At 41.7% G+C, this 25,755-nt stretch overlaps 2 protein-coding genes across 7 annotated transcripts in view; one reads left to right on the top strand and one right to left on the bottom strand.

The window, feature by feature from the left end:
• Positions 1–25,755, top strand: part of LOC111872507 (tectonic-2-like) — a 600,257-nt gene that overhangs the window by 365,087 nt on the left and 209,415 nt on the right. The window lies entirely within an intron of this gene.
• LOC111872510 (leucine-rich repeat-containing protein let-4) overlaps positions 22,691–25,755 on the bottom strand; it is a 130,181-nt gene continuing 127,116 nt past the window's right edge. For all 4 annotated transcript variants that reach the window (XM_023866504.2, XM_023866506.2, XM_023866505.2 and 1 more), the window contains 2 exons: positions 23,622–23,761; positions 22,691–23,476 (listed from right to left, as the gene is read on the bottom strand). In XM_023866504.2, the coding sequence (XP_023722272.1) occupies positions 23,181–23,476; positions 23,622–23,761 (436 nt within the window). In that variant the 3' untranslated portion in view covers positions 22,691–23,180. The remainder of the gene's footprint in view (positions 23,477–23,621; positions 23,762–25,755) is intronic.

Genomic DNA, 25,755 nt, shown 5'->3' with positions numbered 1-25,755 from the left:
ACGTATGGGGGAGTGGTTGTATAGACCCACATTTTCTTGACCTCCGCACTAGCTGGAGGTGAGTGGTCAGATTCACGCCCCGGACTCTTTGCGCCCGGTACCCATTGTATGGGATGTTGGGTGGACCCCAGGGCCAGTCTGGACGATTGAAGAAGTGATAATTCTTGACCTTACCGGGACTCGAACTCCGACCCCTCGGTCGTCCAGCCCGTAGCCAGTATTAGATCAAGTAGTAATGGAATAATTTTCATTCGTCATATATTTGCCTAAGAATAGGTCTAAAATGAAGTAGTGCATCAGTGCAATAGATAAACGCCTTGTCGTAATCTTATTCCTCTGTTTTTCCTCTAACAATATAACAGACAGAATTACTGGGTTTTTGAACTTTTTCCATCATCCGGAATTCTAGGCAATAGAGGACACGACGTCCAGTGATTGAGATTAGCTCTTTGTAAGGGACGCAGCTGAGTAGGTGTCTTCCTTTTTCACCTGAAGACGGAAACAGATCCAGTTTCCGAAACGCCGTGTCCTCTATTAACTAAAATTTCCGTTCGATGGAAAAAGTCCAAAAACCCAGTAATTCTGTGTGTTGTCCACCATCGTCAGGACCCTTTAGAATCTACTAATACTATATCAAACGTTTCATTCATTAAATCTATTGGAGCCTTTGACATTTATCATTATGCAGTCTGCAATATGTCTTGTCCCAGTTTTTTTTTTCAGTTTCGTCATTAATTCGTTCATGGTCCTGAACGAATGTTGAGCACTAGCAGTTGATACAGGAATACATTGCATAGGGATCCCAGATCTTCTTAATGAAAAAGCGGAACAGTCTTCTCACTCACTCACGTCACATGATGGGGGTGGAGGGATATGCTCACTTCATAAAGTTTCAACCCTCGATAATTATGCACAGGATCAAACATTTCACTCGGCATGTACTATCTTCGCTCGCTTGGAAACCGGGATCGTGGGTTCGAATCCCACTCAGGGCATGGATGTTTAGTTTGTGTGTGTGTACACGTAGAGGCCTTGCGACGAGCTGATCACCCGCCCAAGGAGTCCTACCGTATGTGTAAGATCTAGAAAAACCGAAGTGAACGGAGAAGTTCATGGAGGTAGGCCTAGGCCCACTGGGGCTGTAGTGCCAAGGAAAAAAAAATACATTTCACTCTGCAAATTATTTATTCTAGCGCAGTCGATATAGCAACTGGCTACGGGCTTGACGACCTAAGGGTCGGAGTTCTAGTCCCGGTCGGGTCTAGAATTTTCTCGTCTCCACGTCTTCCAGACCGGCTGTAGGGCCCACTCAGCTTCCTTGGGGTTCTTTCCTCGGGGTAAAGCGGCCGGGGCGTGAAACTGACCATTCACTTCCAAATAGTACCGGGATCAAGATAACGCGGATCTATACATTCACTCCCCCATACGTCTTCATGGCGTAGTGCTTAAGTGGTTAAGCACAAGGTCAACTTTGCCTTTATCCACTATTAAGCGGAGCGTATAAACAGGCTCGCACTCTCTTTACGCGTTATCAGCCGGTACCGCTTTCAATTTGAAACTAACGCTACAATTAAAACAAATACGAGCAAATCTGTACCGGTTCAGAAATAAAGTAGGAGTGATAACTTAGTGTTTGAACTTAACGGCCTCCGTAGTCTAGAGGTAACGTTCCCACCTCATGACTCGTAGTACGCGGGTTCAAACACCCGGCGGGGGTCGTCGAATTTTTAAGGACGGAAAAATTCAGGGAACAAGTCCTCCGGGAGGGACTTTAAGCCGTGGGTCTAAAAGAACCTCATACCTCCAAAGAAGGTCACTGAGCCAAAATTGCGGACGTTTGCCGCCCAACAGCAGTCACTAATACCTCCGGTAAATGGGGGAAGCATTATAGATACTTCTCAGCCAGTAGAGCCGGTCTCGCTGGCTGGGCGGGACTGATGGTAAGTACCAATACCGGTAGGATATAGAGGCTGGTAGAAATCATAGAGGGAAGCACAATGGACCACTACAGGTCTAAGTGCATGGGGAAACCCACCCTCTCTAATAACTAACTAACTAGTGTTTGAACTTTGTCAGTAAAAGGGTAGGGGAAGGACACAGTTGAATTCTTTAACCGTACTGGACAGGGCAGGAAGCAGTGGACTGGGGACGCAACACATCAGATTTCAGTATAGCCGTTTTTAAACAACTTCGTAACATTTCATTGCGACCTGGAGATCAAAGAGAACATGATGTATTTCCAAATATACAGCATCTTGTCATTCAGTATTCCATCATTTCATGAAAATGTTTGGAATGAATTCGCAACGAATTGTCGACGATGTCAAAATTTGGACTCATGCGTGTGTTTTAACAGTGCTGACCAACCAAACGGTACCTGGAATTAAAAGTTTTGTGAATGATACGAATATTTAACAATTAATATTCGTTTATTAGCCGGCCACCAAGAAGAAATATTTATGTTTCAAGTTTGGTTTAGCCAGTCCTAGTGTAGTACATATTTTCGCCGTGAGAAGGCTATAGGCATGCCTTTCGGGGTTATTATGCTTTTTGACTACCGATTTTATCACATGCCTTCCAGCAATTAATGCAGGGCACGGTGATGAAAATGCAGATTTTTTTGCAGCATGTTAGGATTGTTGGCCCACTCACCATCGTGAGGATAATCTAGGAGCTATTTCAAAGACGCGACACCCTCTATCCGCTAAAGTTGGCACTGACTTTGCCGACAAGCGGCGGTTGCTCGGTTAGTATAGTTCACTTACGGAGTTTCTTTGTTTCTTGTTTATGATAGGTTACAATATTCGGAAAATACTCTACCGCACGATTTATCGAAGTATAGGCAGAAACTTTTTCCCAATTTTGTTTATAATTTCTACATTTTCTTTTAGTCACACAACTGGGTATCTTTTTCGACGACAGTTTTAATTCCTTTGACAGTGTCATGGTCACTGCCGATGTTGTTGTTATTGGAGAGGGTGGGTTTCCCCAATGCACTTAAACCAGATATTGGTCCATTGTGCGTCTCCCTGTGAAATTCTACCAGTCTCTATTCCCTATCGGTACTGGTGCGTGTCATCAGTCCCGACTCAGCCAGCGAGTTCGGCCTCTACTGGCTCAGCGGTATCTCGATGCTTCCCCCATCTACCAGAGGCGTTAGAGACTACTGTTGGGCGGGAAATGTCCTGAATTTTGCTCAGAGGTCCCTTTGGAGATATGAGGTTCTTTTACGTGCCGTAAAGCTACGACACGGGACCCACGGCTTAAAGTCCCTCCCGACCTTAAAAATTCCACGACCTCCGCCGGGTTTGAACCCGCGTACCTTGAGTCACGAGGTGGGAACGTTACCCCTAGACTACGGAGGCCGCTCACTGCCGATGTCAGCGATATCATATTCTGTTCATTATCTTTGTTTTGCTGTTTTTATAGCTTCCTGATTTTATGCTTATGCTTTACATTTTTTTTAATTTCGCTTAGTGGGGGTGGAGTCCAACTGGGTCCACTCGGCCCGGCGGCCACTGATTGGCCTATTGTACCCTCCTCCAGGTGATTATGTTGATGGAGAATTTGGTGGATTAAAGGTTGGCAGGGGAAACCGAAGTACTCGGAGAAAACCCGCCCCAGCGCCACTTTGTCCACCACAAATCCCACTTGACCAGACCCGGGATCGAACTCGGACCCCCGCGGTGGGAAGCCAGCGACTAACCGCTTGAGCTTGGAACTCAATTTTTAGCTTTTAGAAAAAAGAGAATAATTTTCTGTGCTGACTATGCTTAATTATAATTTGCGTTTTGGATTGTAAATGAAACCTATTAAGTGATAAAATAAATGAATTAATTACAGCATTTAAATATATATAAAAACATTAAGTAATTCCTTTGAAACTTTCGCAATTTTTTAATTAATATAACTAGATAAACAATATAGCAACAGTAATATATATATATATATATAATTACAGTATATCTGTTTCTTCCAGAATTTCTACAGTAAGTAAATTGTTGCAGTCTTTACAGACCGCATTGTCTGGCAAAATATTGTAATGGCGTGTAAAGTCAGTTATTTCAAATACTTGTTCTATGGCCGACTTCTGAACTTAACCAGTTTAATTTTAGTAAAAAAGTAAAAAGTAAAGCTGTCCCTGTACCAGGCCGTGAAGGCCCATAGAGTTGTGAGACGTTGAGGGTCCCACATTAATTAGACAGTCGGCTCACAGATGACACCACCGATATCCTATATGCATTCCTATTCGCTCCCATTCATGCTACATGCCCTATCCATCTCATCGTCCTTGACCAGCAATAATGAAACGTCTGAAAAATAAACGCGTACAACAACAGCAAAAATGGAGGACATCAAGTTCATTCAGCGATGAATGGAACGCGGAAAATGGGAGAGAGATGTATATTCATGATGATGATGATTGCATAGAATATAGAATATAGTAGAAAATGGCGTTTACCGCCGAAACCTGTAGCTAATGAAAATATATAATTTATCATATATATTGTGTTGTGTCAACGGACCTACCCATGTTTATGATGATTATTTCTGTGCAAAATGGGCATTGATGCGATTAGATTCAGATGCAAGGAATTGCTGGATAAAAGCTGTAGCATTAATAGTTTGTTTTGCGCAGAATGCGCTATCATCTTACAAACTGCGATACAACCATGCTGTGTGGACACCTGTCAGGTCAGTAACATTCTGTTCATGCGAGTTAATCAGTACGTGCTGACGTCTTCACCTTGCACCTAGGGAAAATGCAAGGTTTACATGCTTACACTGCATTCTTGTTTTTGCGTATTCATGTTCGTTTAAGAAAATTATTTGCTGCTTGTATAAACAAACAAAGGTTTAAAGAATATTATGTCAATTTATGGCAACCTTTGTTCACTTAATGCGTAAGTACCGCCGTGTGAAATCTTAAGTATGGCGTCATATCCTGGCTTACCATACACTTTGATGTCTTGTCACAAGATCTGAGGACGAAATCGTAATATAAGATAGCTCTAAAACCCTCCGAAAATATGACAACGTTCAAATATTGGAAATGACAGTAAGGTCAGAATTGCATTCACAAAGAAGACCAAAGCAGATTTATTTTGGGAATGCTTGTTAACGTTTAGTTTATAATGTTGTGTCTTTCTGTCTACTTCCTGAAAACTTGAAGCTTAAAACATACGCAACCATAATGTTACCTGTTGTTTCCCATGGGCTTAAAACTTGGTCTATGTCAAAATGAGCAAACGAAAAACAATGGTAGGATGATTAAATTGGCGGGTGATGCAGCACGCATGGGGGAGATAAAAATCTGTACAAAGTCGGAAGAACTCATGGAAAGAGATCTCTTTGAAATCCTAGCCTAGGTTAGCAATAACCGCGAAAGGGAGGATAATATTAAAATGTACATAGGGAGGTGGGATGTGAACTGAATGATGTACGTAGTGCAGGATAGGGACAAGTGGCGGACTCTTACGAACGCGATAATGCATCTAGTCCCTGGAAATTCTCTAGAAGCCGAGTAGTTATTAGCTTCTTAAGGAGAATTTTGTCCTTTTGACTTAGTCATTTCACACTTCCAGTAAGGAATCAGGAATCTGTGTTGTTCTGTCATGCATTTTGTCTCCTGAGCGGCCCTTTTAATCGTGTCACAGTATTACGAGGGATATCCAGAAAGTAAAGATACAAGCCCAGTAAAAATGCAAGGGATTATTTTTCTTCCAGTGCTGCCATANAATCTTAAGTATGGCGTCATATCCTGGCTTACCATACACTTTGATGTCTTGTCACAAGATCTGAGGACGAAATCGTAATATAAGATAGCTCTAAAACCCTCCGAAAATATGACAACGTTCAAATATTGGAAATGACAGTAAGGTCAGAATTGCATTCACAAAGAAGACCAAAGCAGATTTATTTTGGGAATGCTTGTTAACGTTTAGTTTATAATGTTGTGTCTTTCTGTCTACTTCCTGAAAACTTGAAGCTTAAAACATACGCAACCATAATGTTACCTGTTGTTTCCCATGGGCTTAAAACTTGGTCTATGTCAAAATGAGCAAACGAAAAACAATGGTAGGATGATTAAATTGGCGGGTGATGCAGCACGCATGGGGGAGATAAAAATCTGTACAAAGTCGGAAGAACTCATGGAAAGAGATCTCTTTGAAATCCTAGCCTAGGTTAGCAATAACCGCGAAAGGGAGGATAATATTAAAATGTACATAGGGAGGTGGGATGTGAACTGAATGATGTACGTAGTGCAGGATAGGGACAAGTGGCGGACTCTTACGAACGCGATAATGCATCTAGTCCCTGGAAATTCTCTAGAAGCCGAGTAGTTATTAGCTTCTTAAGGAGAATTTTGTCCTTTTGACTTAGTCATTTCACACTTCCAGTAAGGAATCAGGAATCTGTGTTGTTCTGTCATGCATTTTGTCTCCTGAGCGGCCCTTTTAATCGTGTCACAGTATTACGAGGGATATCCAGAAAGTAAAGATACAAGCCCAGTAAAAATGCAAGGGATTATTTTTCTTCCAGTGCTGCCATATGAGATAGGAACCGTATGACAGGGCTGAGTTCACCGGCCAGAGTCACGGCAACGTTGTGCTCGCAGTGTGTGTTTAAAATGGCCGTGTCGGTTCCAAATCCCGCCAAATGTGAGGTTCGTGCAGTAATTCGATTTCTTCACGCGAAAGGAGAAACTGCTGCTGAAATTCATCGCCAACTTGTTTCTGTTTACGGCGAAGATGTCATGAACGGGCAGAACGTGGCAAAATGGTGTGGTGAATTTTAAGTGGTAAGAAGTGATGTTCATGATGAAATAAGGAGTGGAAGGCCATCCGTTGTCACTGATGAAATAATCAAAAAAATTGTTAAAACATTCGTGCTGACAGACGTTTACCCATCGATGAACTTCATCAACAGTGTCCAGAAGTTTCGAGAACTGTTTTTAATGGTCACGAGATCAGGCGGGAGATTTACGTGACGCTGGAATAAAATAACTCGTTCCCAGGCTCAGTAAGTGCATTGCGATCCATGGTGACTATGTTGAAAAGTAAGGAATGCTGTGTTGTAAAGGTGCTACAAGTGAATCCTCAAAAATAAACGATTGACAAATATTTTTTTGGACTTTGTATCTTTACTTTCCGGATATATTTCGTATCTCCAGAAAGGCAATCATAACCAACTAGGAGTGAATGTGAGAAGAGTCATATTGTTCATGTCCGCCCTCTATATTAGCTTTATGGTCGTGCCATAGCTCAGCTCGTTAGTCACCGGCTTCCCACCACGGCGGCCCAGTTTGGATCTCAGTTCAGGTCATGTGGGATTTGTGCTGGACTACGTGGGACTGGGTTAGGTTCTGACCTAGTACTTCGGTTTACCCTTCCAGTTACCAATCCACAATCTGTTCCATATTAATTAATTATTCTATCACCGACAGTATAAATCGCAACACTCAAAGCGTCGTTAAATAACGATCTTAGTCAAAGGCGAAGAAGGTAAAGTTTTCCCTGTACTCAACGAAATTAAGCACTACGCCATGAAAGCGTAATGGGGAGTGGATTTATAATCCACATTTTCTTGACTTCGACACTAGTTGGAGGTGAGTGGTCAGCTTCACGCCCCAGCCACTCTACCCCNCCGGGGAAAGAACCTCCGGTACCCTTTGGATAGGAGGTTGGGTGGACCCCAGAGACAGTCTGAACGATTTGGAGAGGAGGAGATTCTTGACCCTACCGGGACTCAAACTCTGACCCCCTCAGTCCAACCCACAGGCAGTCGCTATACCGTCTACGCTACCCCGGCTCCTAAGCATCTTAATTAAATTAATTAAATGTATCAGTTTTGAAGAGTGCTATCTTGGATGCGAAGCCATGTAGTTTGGTATAATTTTAGCGACAATTCGGAGGGACGTACGATTCTGAAGTTGGACAAACATCCCAGAATGTAGCACTCGTCATATTCACGGTTGTTGATTCATTCATCAATGGCTCTACACCCCTTTGTAGGACCTTGGTCGCTTTTTTTCAGTTTCTTAATCCAGTACTCAGTCGATAGGACTCCTTGGACGGGGGATCAGCCTGTCTTAAGGCCGCTACCTACACACAGGATAACACATACACAGAACAAACGCACACAGACATCCATGCCTGGAGTTGGATTCGAACTCACGATCCTGGTATTCGAGCGAGCGAAGACAGTTCATGCCTTAGACCGCGCGGCCAATGTGATCAGCATTCACAGTTGTAGGAACAGCAATTATCACATATTTGTCAGTTTTATCAGCAGTGTGATTTTAATGTGCGTACTTTCTGTCTTGCAGGCAAACGAAGCAACTAGCAATGGGCATATACTTTACTTACACCATAGCTGTTCTTGTTGATGTAATCGGCGACTAGTTCACCTGTATTGTCGCCAATATTGGAACATGTTATTTCTTTTCTCTTCAGAGTGCAAGATTGTTTGCTGCGTATTATTCGAAGGGTTTCATTGCTTCGGTTATTTGACGTATCTTTATTTGGCCATTCCCCGTTTTGGGATTGTCCAGACGTGATGACGAGGACGGACGCAGTGAAGAGAAGGCATGTCACGACAATCAAGACTGTCACCAGTACCGCGCCGTGAGTGCCGGCAAGGCATCTGCAACAGGACACAGACCACAGTGTTACAGAGCGGCAATAACGAACTCTTCCATCAGCAGTAAACAGGGGTATCGTTCTCTTCACGTAGCTGAAGTACCCATAGGAAACGTAAAATTGTCTCTGTTCTTAATTAATTAACATAAATTTAGAATATACAGAACGATAATTTTGCCTGTGATTCTGTATGGGTGTGAAACTCGGTCTCTGACGCTAATGGAGGAACATAAACTGAGGGTGTTTGAGAACAGGGCGCTGAAGAGTATATTTGGACCGAAGATAGATGAAGTGATGGTAGGCTGGAGAGAACTGCATAATGAGAAGGTTCATAATTTGTACTCTTCGCCAAGTATAATTAGAATGATCAATTCAAGGAGGATGAGATGGACACGGCATATAGCACGAATGGATAAAAAGAGGAAACGTATAGGATATTGGTGGGAAAGCGGAAGGAAGGAGACCACTGGGAAGACCAAGGTGTAGGTGGGTGGACAATATTAATATGAATCTTAGAGAGATTGGATGGGATGTTATGGACTGGATCGATTTGGCTCAGGATAGGGACCAGTGGACGGCTCTTGTGAGCACGGTATGAACCTTCGGGTTCCATAAAATGCTGGGAAATTCTTGAGTAGCTGCACAATTGGCGGCTTCTCAAGAAGGGCTCAACTCCATGAGTGAATGAATGAATTGATTAATTAATCACCACCGTGTGACGACGTTTGGGGTAGCGGATGTATGGTTTCATCATTCATGACCTCGGCATTAGCTGTAGGTGAGTGGTTAGCTTTACGGCCGGTTGCTTTACCCCCGGCATCCGTCGGATGTGAGTTTGGGTGGGCCCCAGAGCCTGTCTGGACACTGGAGAAGAGAAGGATTGCTTACCGCCTGAGTTCTCCCGGCTCGTACATGATCACAACTTCTGTAGTAGTGGGTAGCGCTTTGCTTTCAGTATTATTTGTATTTCCGGCTCGAAGGCTAGGAAACTGACTTTGCTGATTACGGATTGTTTCATCCACATCCGTCACAACCGTCGTGTCGTGTGTCAGTAGGCGTTGTATCACCTAAGCGGGTGGAACTTAACGAATTCTCTGATAGTACAACCCGAAGGTCCAGCAACTCATGCGAATATCCACCGTTAGACACTATTATAAGTCAGGTATATCCTCACAAATTAGTTCCCTGAGAACGAAACTAGAGAGAAGTTATTTTGTTCCACTATTCGCTGGCTTCCCACCGCAGCGGCCCGAGTTCAAACCCAGGTCTGGTCAAGTGGGATTTGTTGTGGACAAAGTGGCGCTCGGGCGGGTTTTCTCCGAGTACTTCGGTTTCCTCTGCCAATTTTCATTCCACCGAATCCTCCATCATCATAATCACTCGGGCCAGGTACAATATGCCAATCAGTGGCCGCCGTGCGGAGTGGACCCAGCTGGACTCAACCCCCCACTATGCGAATTAAAAAAATGTTACTCCTCTTGATATACTCGGACTTCCCTAATGGCGTATTATAAAGGTAAGCTTAAACGCAATAGCCATAAAGTTTTTTGTATGTGGAAGGTGTTCTGCTTTTAGAAACCCGAACCTTACTAAAAGTAAGTGCGAAGTGACTTGAATGGAAGTAATGCATTGAAATATGTCTGCATTTCCGGAGATACACTTCAGTCATGCGTACAGATGTGCAGGCTCTAATACGGATGTCAGTAGCACATCTGTAGTCAACACAGTGCTGCCTCTGTGGCCATCGAAGACAATGGGATAGGTGGGACAAGTAGTACGAATAGATAAGGGACAACGTGAATATAGGTATCTGTTGGAGAAACCTGAAGCGTAGAGACCTCTTGGGTATCACCCAGGCAGTTCCTTCCATTGACGCATAGATAGGAGGCTGATTAGGCCGCGCCATAGCTCAAGCGGTTAGTCGCTGGCTTCCCACCGCGGCGGCCCGGGTTCGATCCCGGGTCTGGTCAAGTGGGATTTGTGGTGGACAAAGTGGCGCTGGGGCAGGTTTTCTCCGAGTACTTCGGTTTCCCCTGCCAATCTTCATCCACCAATTGCTCCATAATCACCCTCACCTATCATCTGGGGCTGGTACAATAGGCCAGAAATGGCCGCAGTACAAGGGACTTAGTCCAACCCCACTAGCAACAAAAAAAGGAGGTAATTTCGAATTTGATTCAGGAAAATTCGTCTGGGTTACGGCATTGTATAGTCTGGTAGGTGGTTACCAGCGTTTCGGAAGGACATATTGCCGCCGTCTCTAGAGTTTTAGATTCTGAAGATGTAAACAATATGTTTCACCGAAACGTTGTTAGCCACCTTCCAGAGTTGAAAATCCGGAAGTTGTGAGCAGTGTATTCCGCCGCAACGCTGGTACATACATACCAGGGGCGAAGGACCTGAAGATGGGGGCGGTATGTTCCGCTGAAACGTTGAAACAGACCATACGATGTCATAACCCAAAAGACTACAATATCCATATTCACCACCGCGAGACTCTCACATCTTAGAGAAATAGATTTTTAGGATTTGGACTGTATTCACGTAGAAAAAAAAAAAAAAAAGACATCAAGTGGCACATTTGATACATTTGATTAACGAACAGGTGTAGTCGTTTAGAATAATCCGCCACATATTTTTCAGATACTTTATTTTCCCGTCTGTCTATCCATCTATCTATTTGTCTGTCTGTGTATCCGTCTACCTACCTACGCCCCAGCAACTCCACCGCTGGAAGAAAAGAGATACACCGAACTGTCCTTGGTGCCCTGGCACCTCAGGGACAACTGAACACGTGTTTCTAGAATGCCCCCATGCCATAGACTTCTATAACAAACTCTTAAAAACACTTCATAAACTACTAGGACCCCACACACTACAGAAGAAACACATCCTTTATGGCTACCCTTCACTCCATACCACCCATACCATACCACTTGCAAACTACCTGATAGTCCTGGCCAAATCCACAATCTACAAGACATTCATAGCAGCGACAGCAAACAGCACCAATCACCAAACAGCCAACTATCACCGCATGTTCCTACTGAGACTACATTTCCGTCTGCAACTGGAAATGCACGACAGTATCTGGAGAAACGACGTGAAAACCTTCAAAAACTGCTGGTTACACAACGACATCCTGGCAGAATCACGGACGGACGGATCATAGTGAACAACCTCTAAACATCAACATGCAAAAACAAACATAAGCCTCCATATATATGTCATATTATAATTAATATAAGCCATTGTTAATTGTTAATTATTACTGTTATTATTGTTATTGCCAAATAAATTATTATTAGAGAAAAAAATCTATCTGTTCATCTGTCTGTCTACCCATCTACCTACCTACCTATCTCTCTGTCCATCTGTCTGCCTATCCATCTACATACCTACCTACCTATCTATCCGTCCGTCCTTCCGTCAATCCGTCTATTTTTTTATCTATCTATGTGTGTGTTTATATATCTGCATAGTGCTTTTTTTAACGGTCCGCAATGGTGTGGGGTATTGGTGCCTTTGTTGATGGTGACATGAAATGAATGTTGGGCGGGAGGGTCTACTACTGTCGCCTATAGAAGTCCCGTGTTCGGCAGAAATTTATCTTCCATTCTGAATATGACTGGTGGCAATTCAATAAATTCTAAGCGCAGTGTAAGAGAGTATGTGCCAGCGGTTAAACTTCCATGCTCCCTTTTTCTACATCTTACTCTTTCATGCCTCACTTTGAAAATCGCTGCTTGTTATAGAAGAAATGGTGCTGAATTGAGTGGCAGCAACAGTTTTGTTCAACAATTCACGGCTAACGGAATATTAATGTTTACACATTGAAACCCAAGAACTTGAGGCGGCTGTTTCAGATTCACCCCTCTTTTATTTACCTTCTTGTTTTGTTCTTATATAGCGTATTTTATTTTTTAAATAATATTTATGAGTTATTACTTATAAGAAGACATTCTAGTTGAGCTGGCATTTATATCCGATGTTCGAGATGATTCCCATGATGATGATGATGACAATTTGGGTTGAAGATGTTGCGAGATATGCTGTTATCGAAGATCATTTACCTTAAAAAATTCAAATTAGAGACTTGCACAGTGCGGCTAAAAATAAGAAGCAATTTCGTATATTCACCGTACCGAGAAGCATTATGTGATGCATTGGTATGTTGCTACTTACCAAACAAAATCATTACCACACAAAATAAAATTTAATATAAAGAAAAATGTTTTTCCATATTCTTGGTTTACCTTTAACTCAGAGTTGCTGCTTGCATTATTTCTAGAATTACCCTTGCTATGTTTTGGATCCATTTTATACCTGCTTGATCGATTTATTGTATTTCTGGTTTTCTGAACTCTACCTACCTGCACAGTGGAGAGTTATTCTCTCCTTACAGTGGCCATATTTCGCCGGTAAATCGCTAAGCAGCAGTTATATTTAGTTGTCCGTGCTGTAAAGTAGTGATGTGATTGTGAGTGAACGTGTATTTAAAAGCACTGCATTGAGTGCTGAAGTATGGAGACAATTACGAGTTTCTTTTCACGTTCCACAGTTAAGAAATTAATAACAAGCGAGGTAGTGAGCGAAGAGTTGACTAGAGAGACTGTGCCAGAGGCTGGTTTTATTCCTGACAGTGCCCGTATTCGAGAGCACAGATGACTGACAATGCTGCTGAACTGTCGATCAAAGAATTAACTTTCATGTTAAGTGCAATTAGCTAAATTACCGAAATAATAAACTTGGCTGTACACTGTGTCAACGAACTGGGGCTCTTGTTAAGACACGGACGGCATATGAAATGACACCTCAACAATTCTTTTGATGCCCGTATTTATTGCCGTGAAAACATATTTGCCGAGCCGTTGCCTAGCACCGAAAATGGGGTACACTTAGCCCGAGCCGTTGCCTTGCAACAGTATAAGGGATGCACATACAGACACGCAGACTGAATAATAACTTCTTGGAGCACGGTGCTTCTTCAGGAACTTATAATTACTCAGATAGACAAGAAATTTTCTGCATTTTATGGAATCTTGAGGCTCATTAACATGTTCGCAAGAGCCCGTCGCGAGGCAGCTGAATACACTACACCTTCAGATCCTATTTCTCATCCCGTCTAACAGAATTCGCCCACACACGCCTAGGTCTCGCAGGTGGTCTCTTCAGTTAAAATATTAAATAATAACCTATATTTAAAATAATAGTGAAAATGGCCTATTTTATTTTATAGTACAGTTATAGATGAAAGAATGAATGATTAGATACTATGCACTGCAAACATTCCGCGAATTTAATCCGATACCACAGCTTCTTCGTGAATGTGATTTTGACTTGTTACAGTCATTCCCAAATTTCTGTGCTTATATTCTCTGTTCTGGTTTTCTTCTGTATTTTATGTATAGTCTGTTTAACAGCACCTTCAATCCACTGAGATATTGGGTTTTCGGACTTTATCCATCGTCCTGGTTTTTAAGATAACTAAGAAAAACACAACGTTTCGGAAATTGGATCTGTTTCCTTCCTCAGGTGAGGGAAAACACCTATTCTGTTTGGTCCCTTAGAAAGAGCTAGCCTCAGTCACTGGTCCACTGTTTTTCTTAGTTATCTTAAAAACCAGGACGATGGATAAAGTGCGAAAACCCAATATCTCTGTGTGTTATACACCATCGTCAGAATCCTATAGTAACTACTAGCACCTTCAATGGCTGAGATTATATAGCTTCAAATTGTAGACAACTACGGAGCGCTTTGGAAGTAATATACAAGGAAGACTTGAGATATTATCCCGGAATTTCCCTGAAAAGAGTAACGGAAATAAGAAAAAAAACTTCAGTTAATGTAGCCGGTTTCTAGACAAAGATTTTAGCCCGGGACCTGCCCAGTAAGAACCATCCGACCGCAAAGTTCGGGACGAATTCCTTTACACTGGCATCTCACCTCACGTATTGAGTTGGTTTTTCCTTCTTATTGTCGGCAGTTCTTCCACCTTCTTGATTTTTACGCATCTATGAAAACTGTTATCACGTCTCAGCGTCGGAAGTGAATATTATTGGAAGAGTATCCACGCGCCCAGTTGTTCCACTCTCTGCTGCCCGGCACTGTGTGGTCTGTTAAGCAGCATAGTCCCACCCTTCTCACTGCACAAAAGACACTGATGTAAACTTTCATATTATGTGTCTCGCTGGCAACAGAATGTTTCCCACATCCGATAACAGTATTATTTGATACGTTTAGCCATTAGTGTATCACAATCTCCTATCTTATCCATTCATCTCACTTTGATTATTAATTTAGTGTTACAACTCTCCTGCCATCTGTCCTTCTATAATTGCATACTTGTCCTCCCACATGAGGTAATATGTAGCAGTTTTACATAATACTTATATTCGCATCAAGTACAATCATATGCCTTGTTTCGAATTAAAAAAAAAAGTTAATCTTGTTCAAGTATTCGGACCATGAACTTGGGAATTAAAGTAGGTTATGCCGTGCCTAATCCTTAAATCACATTTTATACGGGATTATATGAGTTCCATGTAATAACTTTCTGTTCTCTATGAGAATTTAAAGTACTTTCCTATATTACTGGATTTGGCTAATGATTTTATGAGAGTTCGGATGGAGAAGACAGGCCAACTACAAGAAACAGCGTGCGTAAACATTGATTTACGTTGTCAACACACATCATGCGGCCATATTTTGTCTTCTGCTTATCGGTGCGCAGGTTGATGAAATGCAAGGGGCACGCGCAAGGGAGGTGAGAAATTCATATAACATTTTTAAGTCGTAAAACATGAAGGAAAGGGACCACTTGGAAAAATAAGCATAGATGGGAGGACGATATTAAAACGGATCTCAAAAGTAGTGGGGTATGGCGATGTGGACTGGGTCCGCAGTTGGGTCCAATAGCGGGGATGTTACGAACACCGTACAGACGGTCGAGGCGCGGAATTTATTAGCCAGTTAGTGACTATTGACGTCTTGGAATGACCGATTTATTTCTCATTTTTAATTGTCGCGGTTTCTGACTTCTGTATCTTGTTACACTCTTTCACTGACGGTGTTGCACGTGATAAATTTAACGTAAAGATCGTCCAGTGATTCTGGTTCTCAGTATCGTATTGGAATGGATGACGTACCATCTTATTTGACTGAGCCAAAATTACTGCATACCTACATTGTGCATCCAGTACGACCACAGATGCACGCGTCACATTGTTATCTGAGTATGGAGACCCCTGCACTGATTAAATTTGTGGATATTATCATCACTGCGGTATATCATAGACGTGTCTGTACCTAATAACATGTCTATAGAGCTACTACGGCGAACGAATCCACTCAGGTTCGTCATCTGTTTTTCAAACCGCAGGCATTAGGCTACAGGGTTTCATTAAGGGTTGTTCTAGGGATGTACACAGATCCTGGCACATCACGTCACCTTATTTAAAAATTGTGATTGATTGAAATTATATTTATGATAATAATAATATAGGTCCACAGCTCTTTGTGACGTTCCGAAAGATTCTGTGGCATATCTGCTGGCGACGAAAAGGGGACCGAGTGCCTGGGGGTATAACCGGGCTACCCTGTTCCTGTGGGATATAAATATGGGAACCTGGCCCTCTAGGTTGAGGGAGTCTCGAATCACTAAAATGTCATCAGTCCCGCTGGATTCGGACCTAAGAATGACTGAGCTGGCAAGGAACAGCAGCAATTGTAAACGACAGACCCGACCTCTCGTCAGAGAGGATGTTACGTAAGGTCTATAGCCGCAAGTGTTCAGATGGAAAATATAATTACTGGTCGTGAGTCTCAAGGGGCTTGTCGCCAAGGCGAACTGATTGTCTGTAAACCGCCAGTCGTAAAGTAACTCTGCCTCTGAACTCTGACTGTAAGTGCGATACGTACGCTTATAAAAGGCGAAGCCCATTAATGAAGACAACCCCATCCATTCGTCAGAGAGGATGTTACTAAAGGACTGTGACCACAGGAGTTCAGTTGAAAAATATTTCTGGTGGTAACCCTCAAGGGGTTGGCGCTAAGACGAAATGATTGGCGGCAAACCGCCAGTCTTAAAGTAACTCTGACTCTGACATTAGCAGTCATCTCTAGTAGTGTCCGAGGCGAGAGAGAGAGAGAGAGAGAGTCTGCAGGCAGTCAATTAGAGTTGGCAGCTGGTAGCTGAGGCCAGGGACAGTTCGAGAACCCGGAAGAAGGGGAACGTCCCCCACTGGGAGATGTTACCAAGCAGCGACGTGAAGACCGTGACTGAGAACATTAGTCTTTGTGTGATTTGTAAAGTGTAGAAAGTTCAGCAAATCCGATTATTAATCCAAACCCCGTCTATAGCCTCACTATCACGTGACAGTATCATTTTTATGGTAGGGGCCTAATAAAGAGTTATATTTTCTGGTATATAACGCCATATATTCCGTTGAAAGTCAGCTGACGTTTCGGAGGAACATGTCACCTCCATATTTAGAGTCGAAGAAAGGCGACATGTTCATCCGAAACGTCGGTTGACTTTCAACAGACCACATGGCGTTATATCCCATAGTATATTGTAGAACTGTTCATATCCACCGCTGTGAGAACCTCATGACCTACTAAGGCCTGATAGCCCCTTGTTAGTTATCCGCTGCCGCTCATTCAGTATGTTTAGAGCTCTTCTTTATATCTGGAGGCGGTCGGTCTACTCTGTCCACACAGTGAGGACACGCCATATTGGTGACAAGGGCCCGGAAGTTTTGGATCGCCGCTCACCATTTAGCTCGATCATTATACTCTTCGCCTGTCCGCCCTCGTTTTGCTCTAGTCTGAATATCGTGAGGCCGATCACAGTGGCAGGAGCCGCCCTATCCCGCTTGAGCACTGGGATCGTGCGTTCTAATCCCTCTCCAGGCACGGATGTCTATGAGTTTATTGTGTGTGTAGGTAACGGCCTTGCGACGGGCTGATCCCCCGTCCAAGGAGTCCTACCGACTGTGTATAGGATTAAGAAAGTAAAAAAGCGGCCAAAGGGCTGTAGAGCTATATACCGTATTTACGCATGTATAGGCCGCACATTTTTTGCCAAAAATTCAAGAGGAAAACTGGGGTGCGGCTTATATTCGAAACATTCGAAATCACACTTCATTTAAAAAAAATTATATTCATAATTAGTAATACAGGGTGTAATACTCCTGAAATAATATTCCAAGAAAATTATTTTTTCTATAATTTCTGTCTGAAAATTGTGCTGCGGCCTATACACGCACGCGGCCTATACATGCGTAAATACGGTATATCATGAGAGGTTATGCATACACACTAAACCTTATGAACTACTACAAATACGAAACTCGGTAGATTTTAAAGGTCTGTTAATTGTATGTTTTATTTGACTAAGTTTACACCACATACAGAAATGCAACATCATAATCTCTTACAATTAGTAAAGTTAGAACATTTTGTACCTTGTAGTGAAAGAGACAGGGACACCAAGCATTTGTATGTATATAAAGATACTTCATAGATATGGACAAATAACACTGACCTTTATATGTGCATATATACCTATAATAATAATGATAATAATAGTAATGTCACAAAATGTAAAAAAGTTGTGTTTTGTCTGGTAACGCCCTTTCCGCAGACATTCTAGACAACGACCCGACACGTGTATAGAGTTCTTAGAAAAATATTACGCAATAGTTATTCTTATGAACTTGCTGGATGTCTACGGAAAGTCCAGGCGTTCCGGAACAAGGGATATGTTTAATATATGGTTCTTTACTGCCTTCATAAAGTGCAGTAGTGCTTCTACCCGCTTCCAAAATACACAGGCAAGATAAAGTTATCAAAACACAATTACTTATTTCATATATATATATATTATATGCTTTTTTTTTTTTATTTCTATCGCAACACGATTGATTTTAAAGTAGTGAATGTCTACTACACTGAATTGCAATTCATATAGTAACGCGACACCCACCCTTGTCCATAGAGCATTGCGATGTTTTCCTTTTTTTTTTCAACAGATAGAGTTGGGTTATAATTAAACATTTATGGTATATTTTAACGATCATAACGAAAATTCGTGGTTCATATTGCCTCTTCAACATGACCAGTGACATCTAACATATGTATGTGTGATACTATAGTTTTTATAGAAAGCATTGTCGCTTAGCAACAAGGAAGGACTGTGTAAAACATTTAGAACAAGGATATTCATCTATATGTAAACACGTTATCACAAGACGACATTTTGCATTCCGTATGAGTGACGACTCCCGCAGACCTCTGCAATAATTATGCTGTGCGGGACTAGGCGTTGCGGCCCTGCAAGGAATGTTCAGTACCAGCGCCTGTACGTAAACACGCCCACTCACAACAGTCGATATGCACGCTACAAGCAACAGAGAGAAAATTTCTTGCCATTGTTGTGGCCGGTTTTGTACACAACCATAACCTGACAAGTAACTCTCTTTGATGAACAAGCATCTCTGATTGGGGTACTGCTAATTCTTCCCGACAGCCTACGATTACCCGCGACTTTCGCCTCTTTTCCCAGCTCACAGGGCCCCAAAGCGGTGTCCCTAGCAGTAAGAGACCACCCATTGTAGGGTGCTTATTAGGTAGACTCTGCTCTTCCTGCATTATTTAAAATGAGGATAGTGCAAGATTTGCCATTCCTTCATTGCGAATGTTAAGAAAGACATTACCAATTTGGTAATCTCAGCTTATCAGCTTTAAGAGACAAAACTGAGCCAGGGCCTGCCTAGCAGCTCATAATTTTGAATACTTTTTTCTTTTGTCTGGCAGGAGCGGATCATTTTGTGAATTACGCTAATGCTTAAAATGTAATTCTGTGAACTTCATAGGCCTTACAATATTTTTTTTCTAATATACACATATGGTACATGGTAATCTTTCCCCCAATTATAGCGGATGTCACAAATATTCTTGCAGCCGTTCGATTGCATTTATTTCTTCATACATATTACTTCAGGACGCAGTCCGTCTATTGTGATTGGAAAAGTTTAAATATATTTTCAGCCGTTCACAGAAGTAGCAGCACTAAAGTGGAAAGTCCTACTTTAAACCTTCCTTTTCACATTACAAAATAACGATAAGTTAGTTACCTCAAAGGGAACAGATGTGGAAGTATTGATTCTACAACGTCGCTCTAGTTATTACAGTCCTAATAATCCGAATGTCAACTAATATGGTTTCTGAACATTGATCTCGATAAAACTGATAGGAACAATCTGATATGTATGGTATTTCCTTGTTTCCAAAGGTGGAATTCTCACTACAGTTTTCGTTCTTGTGATTGATATGTAATTCAACAGATACATTAACATTGATTGCTTGTCATTTACAAAAGAAAACCTGGCAGGATATATTATATTCAGATTATGTGAGCAGTCTTTATTGGATTAGTCTTTTTAGGTAGGTTAACGTATTACGTTGTTCACAAGAATCCTCATTTGATGCCCAGGGGAAGTCCCGCGTGCTAGTGTAAAAGTTAGTGGTTACTGTTGAGACGTTATGTTGACTAATGATATGCGGTATGTAGTGTCAGTACTTATTATACCGAAATTAATTCGAGTTTCGAAGTTCATTCTTGTTCTAAATATGTGATGGTGTAAGCTAGAAACCTGCAATTATATATGGCTGGTGGGCAACTAGGAGAAGCTAGTAATTTGTAGTGGGTATCTCACAAAGCCGCTGAATAGAAGATATCAATTTAAATAAATGGATTACGGAACGGATTTACACTTTGTGTTCTCACATCAAGACACTTCTCAATACGTGATTCTAGCACACGTTGTCTCACAAAAATACCGGAAGAATAATGAGCGATTTTCTCATGAAATATTGCGTTTTTTTACTGATTTCCTCAGCTAAAGAAACCTCTACACCTATACTCCCAGAAGCTGAGCAGGGATTTGGTACATAGAATTATAGCGAACAGTTGAGGAATTATTATGTATTATGAATGTTTTAAAATTATTACGAGTATCGAGAATTCGTGCCAAGAGCACCAAACTTTCCGCAAGCATACGGATACCGATCTCTCCGTAACCTCTGCTTGTAAGAGAGATGGATTTATTTTTGCCTTTCTCGCGGTAGAGTGCATCAATATCATTTAATTCTAATGTGCCACACAACCATTACAGACGCACATGTTGGTGATGGTGCACAGTTTCACAGAAGCATTTCCATGTGTGATTGAATTTGTTATGGTACACCCACCCAAATACAAATCTGTAAGGTAGCAGAGCTGAGGGAACAAACTAGAAAGTTTTATAAGTGTAGTACAATGGAAACGTTGTCTTTTGCTGATATTATTCCATTCTGCATAGGAAACGAGATCGAGTGTAACGTTATCTTAATGCAAGACACGCAGCGTTTATAATCATTCTGCTGCAGAACTGTTGCCTTGTCCAGGCTTCGGATCAGCGTCAGTCCCGCATATACGTTTGTACTTCTGTAAACTCGAAGTGAATGCTGCTCGTACGGCGCGGTGACGGCTCCTGTCTCTGACAGTTGCCTCGTTCCTACACGACTTCAGGGTCACTGCGTTATTCTAACCCTTCTAAAACTTAAGCAGTAATCACGCTGTTAAAGCAATTAGGGGTTTATAAAATGCTGCTCTCCAAGGAAGTTCATAGGCAGTAACACGAGAAAATTAATGATTTGAAAAATACTTATTTCATGTACATCATTTCGAAATTCGTTAATTTCAGTTGTTGGTTAGTCTGCTTGCTTTATGTAGTTTAAGTCGCTCATGTGGCCACATTAACCTAGGCATCAAACATGTCAGAAATGTTCTACGAAATTGTGTAAGATTTGAGGCTTTCACGGCGGTGACTATGAAGAAAGCAGTCTTATGGGATTTGGCACCGTGTATATGTGCTGTTAACCGACGTTTCGGAGGAACGTATCGCCTCCATCTTCAGGGTAGAAGAAAAAATACAAGAAATCTGCAAGCGAAGAGACCGTGAGAACCGGTAAAAGCAGACTGCACAGTCTCTTCACTTGCAGATTTCTTATATTTTTTCTTCTACCCTGAAGATGGAGGCGATACGTTCCTCCGAAACGTCGGTTAACAGCACATATACACGGTGCCAAATCCCAGAAGACTGCTTTCTTCTACGAAATTGTTTGTTCTTATCTTATTTTCCGAACGCATGTTCGTTTCCGTGGATTTGTTCCCTCCTTCGAGCCCTTTATTAGCGCCGGTAGTTGAAACAGTATTACCAAACGCCCTTTTACCTCATGAAGTTCTGGGTTCTTTTACTTGTGTATTTTATGATGCATAACCGTATGTTATGAACTATCTGTTTACTTAAAAGCCTTCTTCGTGAGGATCCAAGTACTTTCTCACTTGAAATGTGCGAGGCTCAGGTTGCAGTCCACCCGAAACCTGTGTTGATACCCATCCAGCAGTCATGGCAGTTCGAAGTAACCATTTTCGCGTGAAAAATAAGCAGAGGACATTTCGAAGTTATGTTATTTAGGAGACTCTAATTCAATTATTTGACCAAAACTGAAAATTTCTTCTCGTTTCATTATGTTTAGGAAATAATGCAGAAATGAATTAGATGAAAATAAGCCTTGGGTGAAACCATTTGTAATATTTTTCTTGATTGAAGTACCCTGCATGCACTTGTTTCATGACTGTATACTGTACTGGGCTTCGCATTTCTTAATATTCACCACTTTTAATTCATGAACGAAGAACAACTTTCCGTTTGTTTTATTCCTTTTGTTTAGATACCATATATAAATACATGGCCACCCATTATATCAGTTTTATTAATTAGTTTGTTTGATCTTACCCCTCTGTGACATGCATATCTCGAGGACTAGCAAACACTGGGTGTTCATTCATAAATATGATGGAGAAACTCGCTTTAAGGCTCTCGTTACTGGATTTTCTCTATAAATTGTCGTTCAGTACATCTTTCTCGTGTTATCTTCCCGAAATATTTCTTCTACAGTATTTGTAATATCATTAGGGTTATTTCGCTGTAATATTTTCTAACCTATGGCTATAATTATAAGCATCTATTTTAACATATAATAATAATCGTAGGTTAGAAAACAACGGAAAAATAATCGCTGATGAGATAAAAAACCTTTCAAATATATACAGCGATTTTCAGAATCACGAGCTATAATTATCTGTGTATCGGTCTGTTGAATGCCATATATTCTCGGATATAAGGCGACATTTTTGTTAACTTATCTAAAATAAGAAGGACCCAATTTCAAATAAACATCCACCTCTTAACTGAAGTCATATCAGAACTGTACAGAATATTTAACAAAGTGACCAAACTTGCCGAAAGTACGCATTAGTGGGATGGTTAATATACTGTTTAATGACCTACACCAGTGTTGCTGTGTTAGTGTGTGTGTGTGGAAATCATAAATCCCTTGCATTTCAGAACGTTACATATTTCTTGAATTGTAACAAAACTGGGCGTCGTCTTGTATGGGACCGTCGTGGTTCTTCACTCGCCTCTGCCACTACAGGCAGTAGCTGCTGCTTACCGCTGCCACAGCCACTGTGGCTAGCGCTGTTGTCACCGTCCCCGTACAGAATCCACGCGGTTCAGCGGCGTTACTGCTGGATGTCTGCTCCAAGTTCTTGCCAACACAGTTCATACGCTCCAGAGGCAGTTCTTGCAACTTATACTCCCGATGCTCGCTTGTCATCGTGCATAAGGTTCGCTTCTTTGTCATCACGTCATCGTCCTTGTCACGCAAATTCTTTAGCCATTCCCGGTACCAGCGCAGGGTACAGTCACACTCCAGTGGGTTGTCTGAAAAACATTATTATGGTGATCAGAACATGTATCGCGTGAAAACTGCAGTTTGAAATCCTGAATGAAAGTGCTTTTATGTGCGCACCAAATTAGTTAATCTTTTCTCAAGTACAAGAGAATTTAATGTAAGTATTCGGTTTACCCATTATATCGATGTTTCTTAGCGTGTCCACGATGGGCTCCATTACCTCTTCGGGAATGTGTTTTAACTTGTTGTTCTGCAGATTCAGGGTTTCCAGCGAGTTGAGGTTCTCGAAAGCCAGCGAAGGTATCGTCCTGATGCTGAAAGAATCGTAAATAATCCTGTTTTACTTTGTAACCACTGCAAGTAAATACCAAGCGGAAGCCTTTGAGGTTAGCTTAAAGTTACTTTATCTAGAAACACTCAAGTTTATACATTTAGAATAGTTTTTATCGGCTAGGTGCATGAATAACAGTACAACTTAATGGGCGGAACGTGCAGCACGCGTCAGGAAATTACGTACAATTTTGTCTGATAACTTCAAAGGAAGAGACCACTTGGGAAACTTAGGTTTAGTGTCATTGATGTTCATGTAATGATGTTATCAGTAGTTTAGATTAGCATCAAATGATACGAGAGTCAGTGAACAATGAGATGATAAGGATATGTGTGAGGTGGTCTTCGCTGAACTGTTGTACGAGTACTACCCCAGCATTTGACTGGAGGGACTGAATAAGCCTCAGTCAGAATGGCCGGTTTCCGGGTCGAAATTGAAACCCGGGACCTCTCGAGTACCGAGCTAGAGTGGGCTACTACCCAGTCGGCCACAGCGTTCGGTACGTTGGTGTAAATGGGAGAATAGTGCAGTAAGCTAGGAAATGTATGCATAGTGTAACAGTACGCCCTCTGTTGTTTAATTATCTGGAAAGAAACAAAGTTTTAATTTTAATCAAGTAGCGGTTGTGCCGTCACATTCAATTGTAGACCTATAGATTCAGAGTGATAATAATAATAATAATAATTATTATTATTATTATTATTATTATTGAGTAAACGTTGTGTTGACCGTTAGTTTCATAATTTTATGTAAGTGAATCATCACATCAGTCTTCGCTCTTTCGAACGCTGGGATCGTGGGTTCGATTCCCACTAAAGGCGTGGATATCTGTACATGCGTTTATTCTGTGTTTGTATTGTCCTGTGTGTAGGTAGCGGTCTTGCCACGAGCTGATCACTCGTCCAAGGAGTCCTACCGGCTGTGTAAAAAAGATTACGTAACAGAAGAGGTCAGGGCCCAACAAAGGGCTGTAGAGCCATTGATGAAAGAGTGAATGAATGAATGAATGAATGAATGAATGATTGCACAACAAGATGTGAGACTATCAGATTGTTGAATAGAGGCTAACAAGTTCGGGAATATACACATAGAATAACAGGTCCGCCTTGTTTACTCCCTTTTATCTTGAAAACCACATGAGTTCCTGAAAACGTATAGGATATAAAATGCATGTTTTATTTTTCTATAAACTTTTATTCAAAACATTTTTCGCTCTGATAAATACGTATTACGCTCGAGGTGCGCTCAGAAAAGCGTACAAGTCATCATACAAAGTAGTCGTTATTTACGTGCAGTTTTAACTAAAATTCGGATGATTCGACATATCGTTCTGATGTTGTTACGTCCGAGTGGACAGGCAGACTAACAGAGTGGCATGCTTGGCGACACTAATGGGGGCATTTCTGTAAGTTTCTGTTGCGATCGCCTACCCATCTAGACGGGTCTTAGATATATCTGATGTGAAGCGGTGGACTGGAGTCTCCACCTGGCTTGGAGTAGCGTTTACTGATGGGCATTTGCGAACACAGTAATTAACCTCCGGGTTCCGCAAAATTAAAGGATTCTACGACGAAGTGTGTGTTAGTATCTAACTCCATGCAGCTGAGCTCTTCTTGAGAAGCCTCAAATTGCGCAGCTACTCAACAGTTTCCCAACTTGTTATGGACTTCGAAGGTTTTTACCGTGTTTACAAGAGCCCTCCACTGGTCCCTATCTTTAGCCAGCTCAATTCAGTCCATAACACCCCATCCTATCTCTTTACGATCCAGCTTAATATTATCCTCCCACTTACGCCTATGCCTTCTTAGTGGTCTGTTCTGACTTTCCCACCAAATTCCTACATACATTCCTTTGCTCCCCATGCGTGCTACCTGTCCTGCCTCTCTCATCCTTCTCGACTTGATCATTCTAATTATGCATGGCGAAGAGTACAAGTTATGAAGCTCCTCATTAAGTATCAGTTATCGCCATATTTCT

The sequence above is a fragment of the Cryptotermes secundus genome, unplaced genomic scaffold, assembly GCF_002891405.2.
Source record: "Cryptotermes secundus unplaced genomic scaffold, Csec_1.0 scaffold537, whole genome shotgun sequence".
Lineage (NCBI taxonomy): Eukaryota > Metazoa > Arthropoda > Insecta > Blattodea > Kalotermitidae > Cryptotermes > Cryptotermes secundus.
Note: the sequence above shows the minus strand (reverse complement) of the source record. Positions and strands in the feature narration are given on the sequence as shown.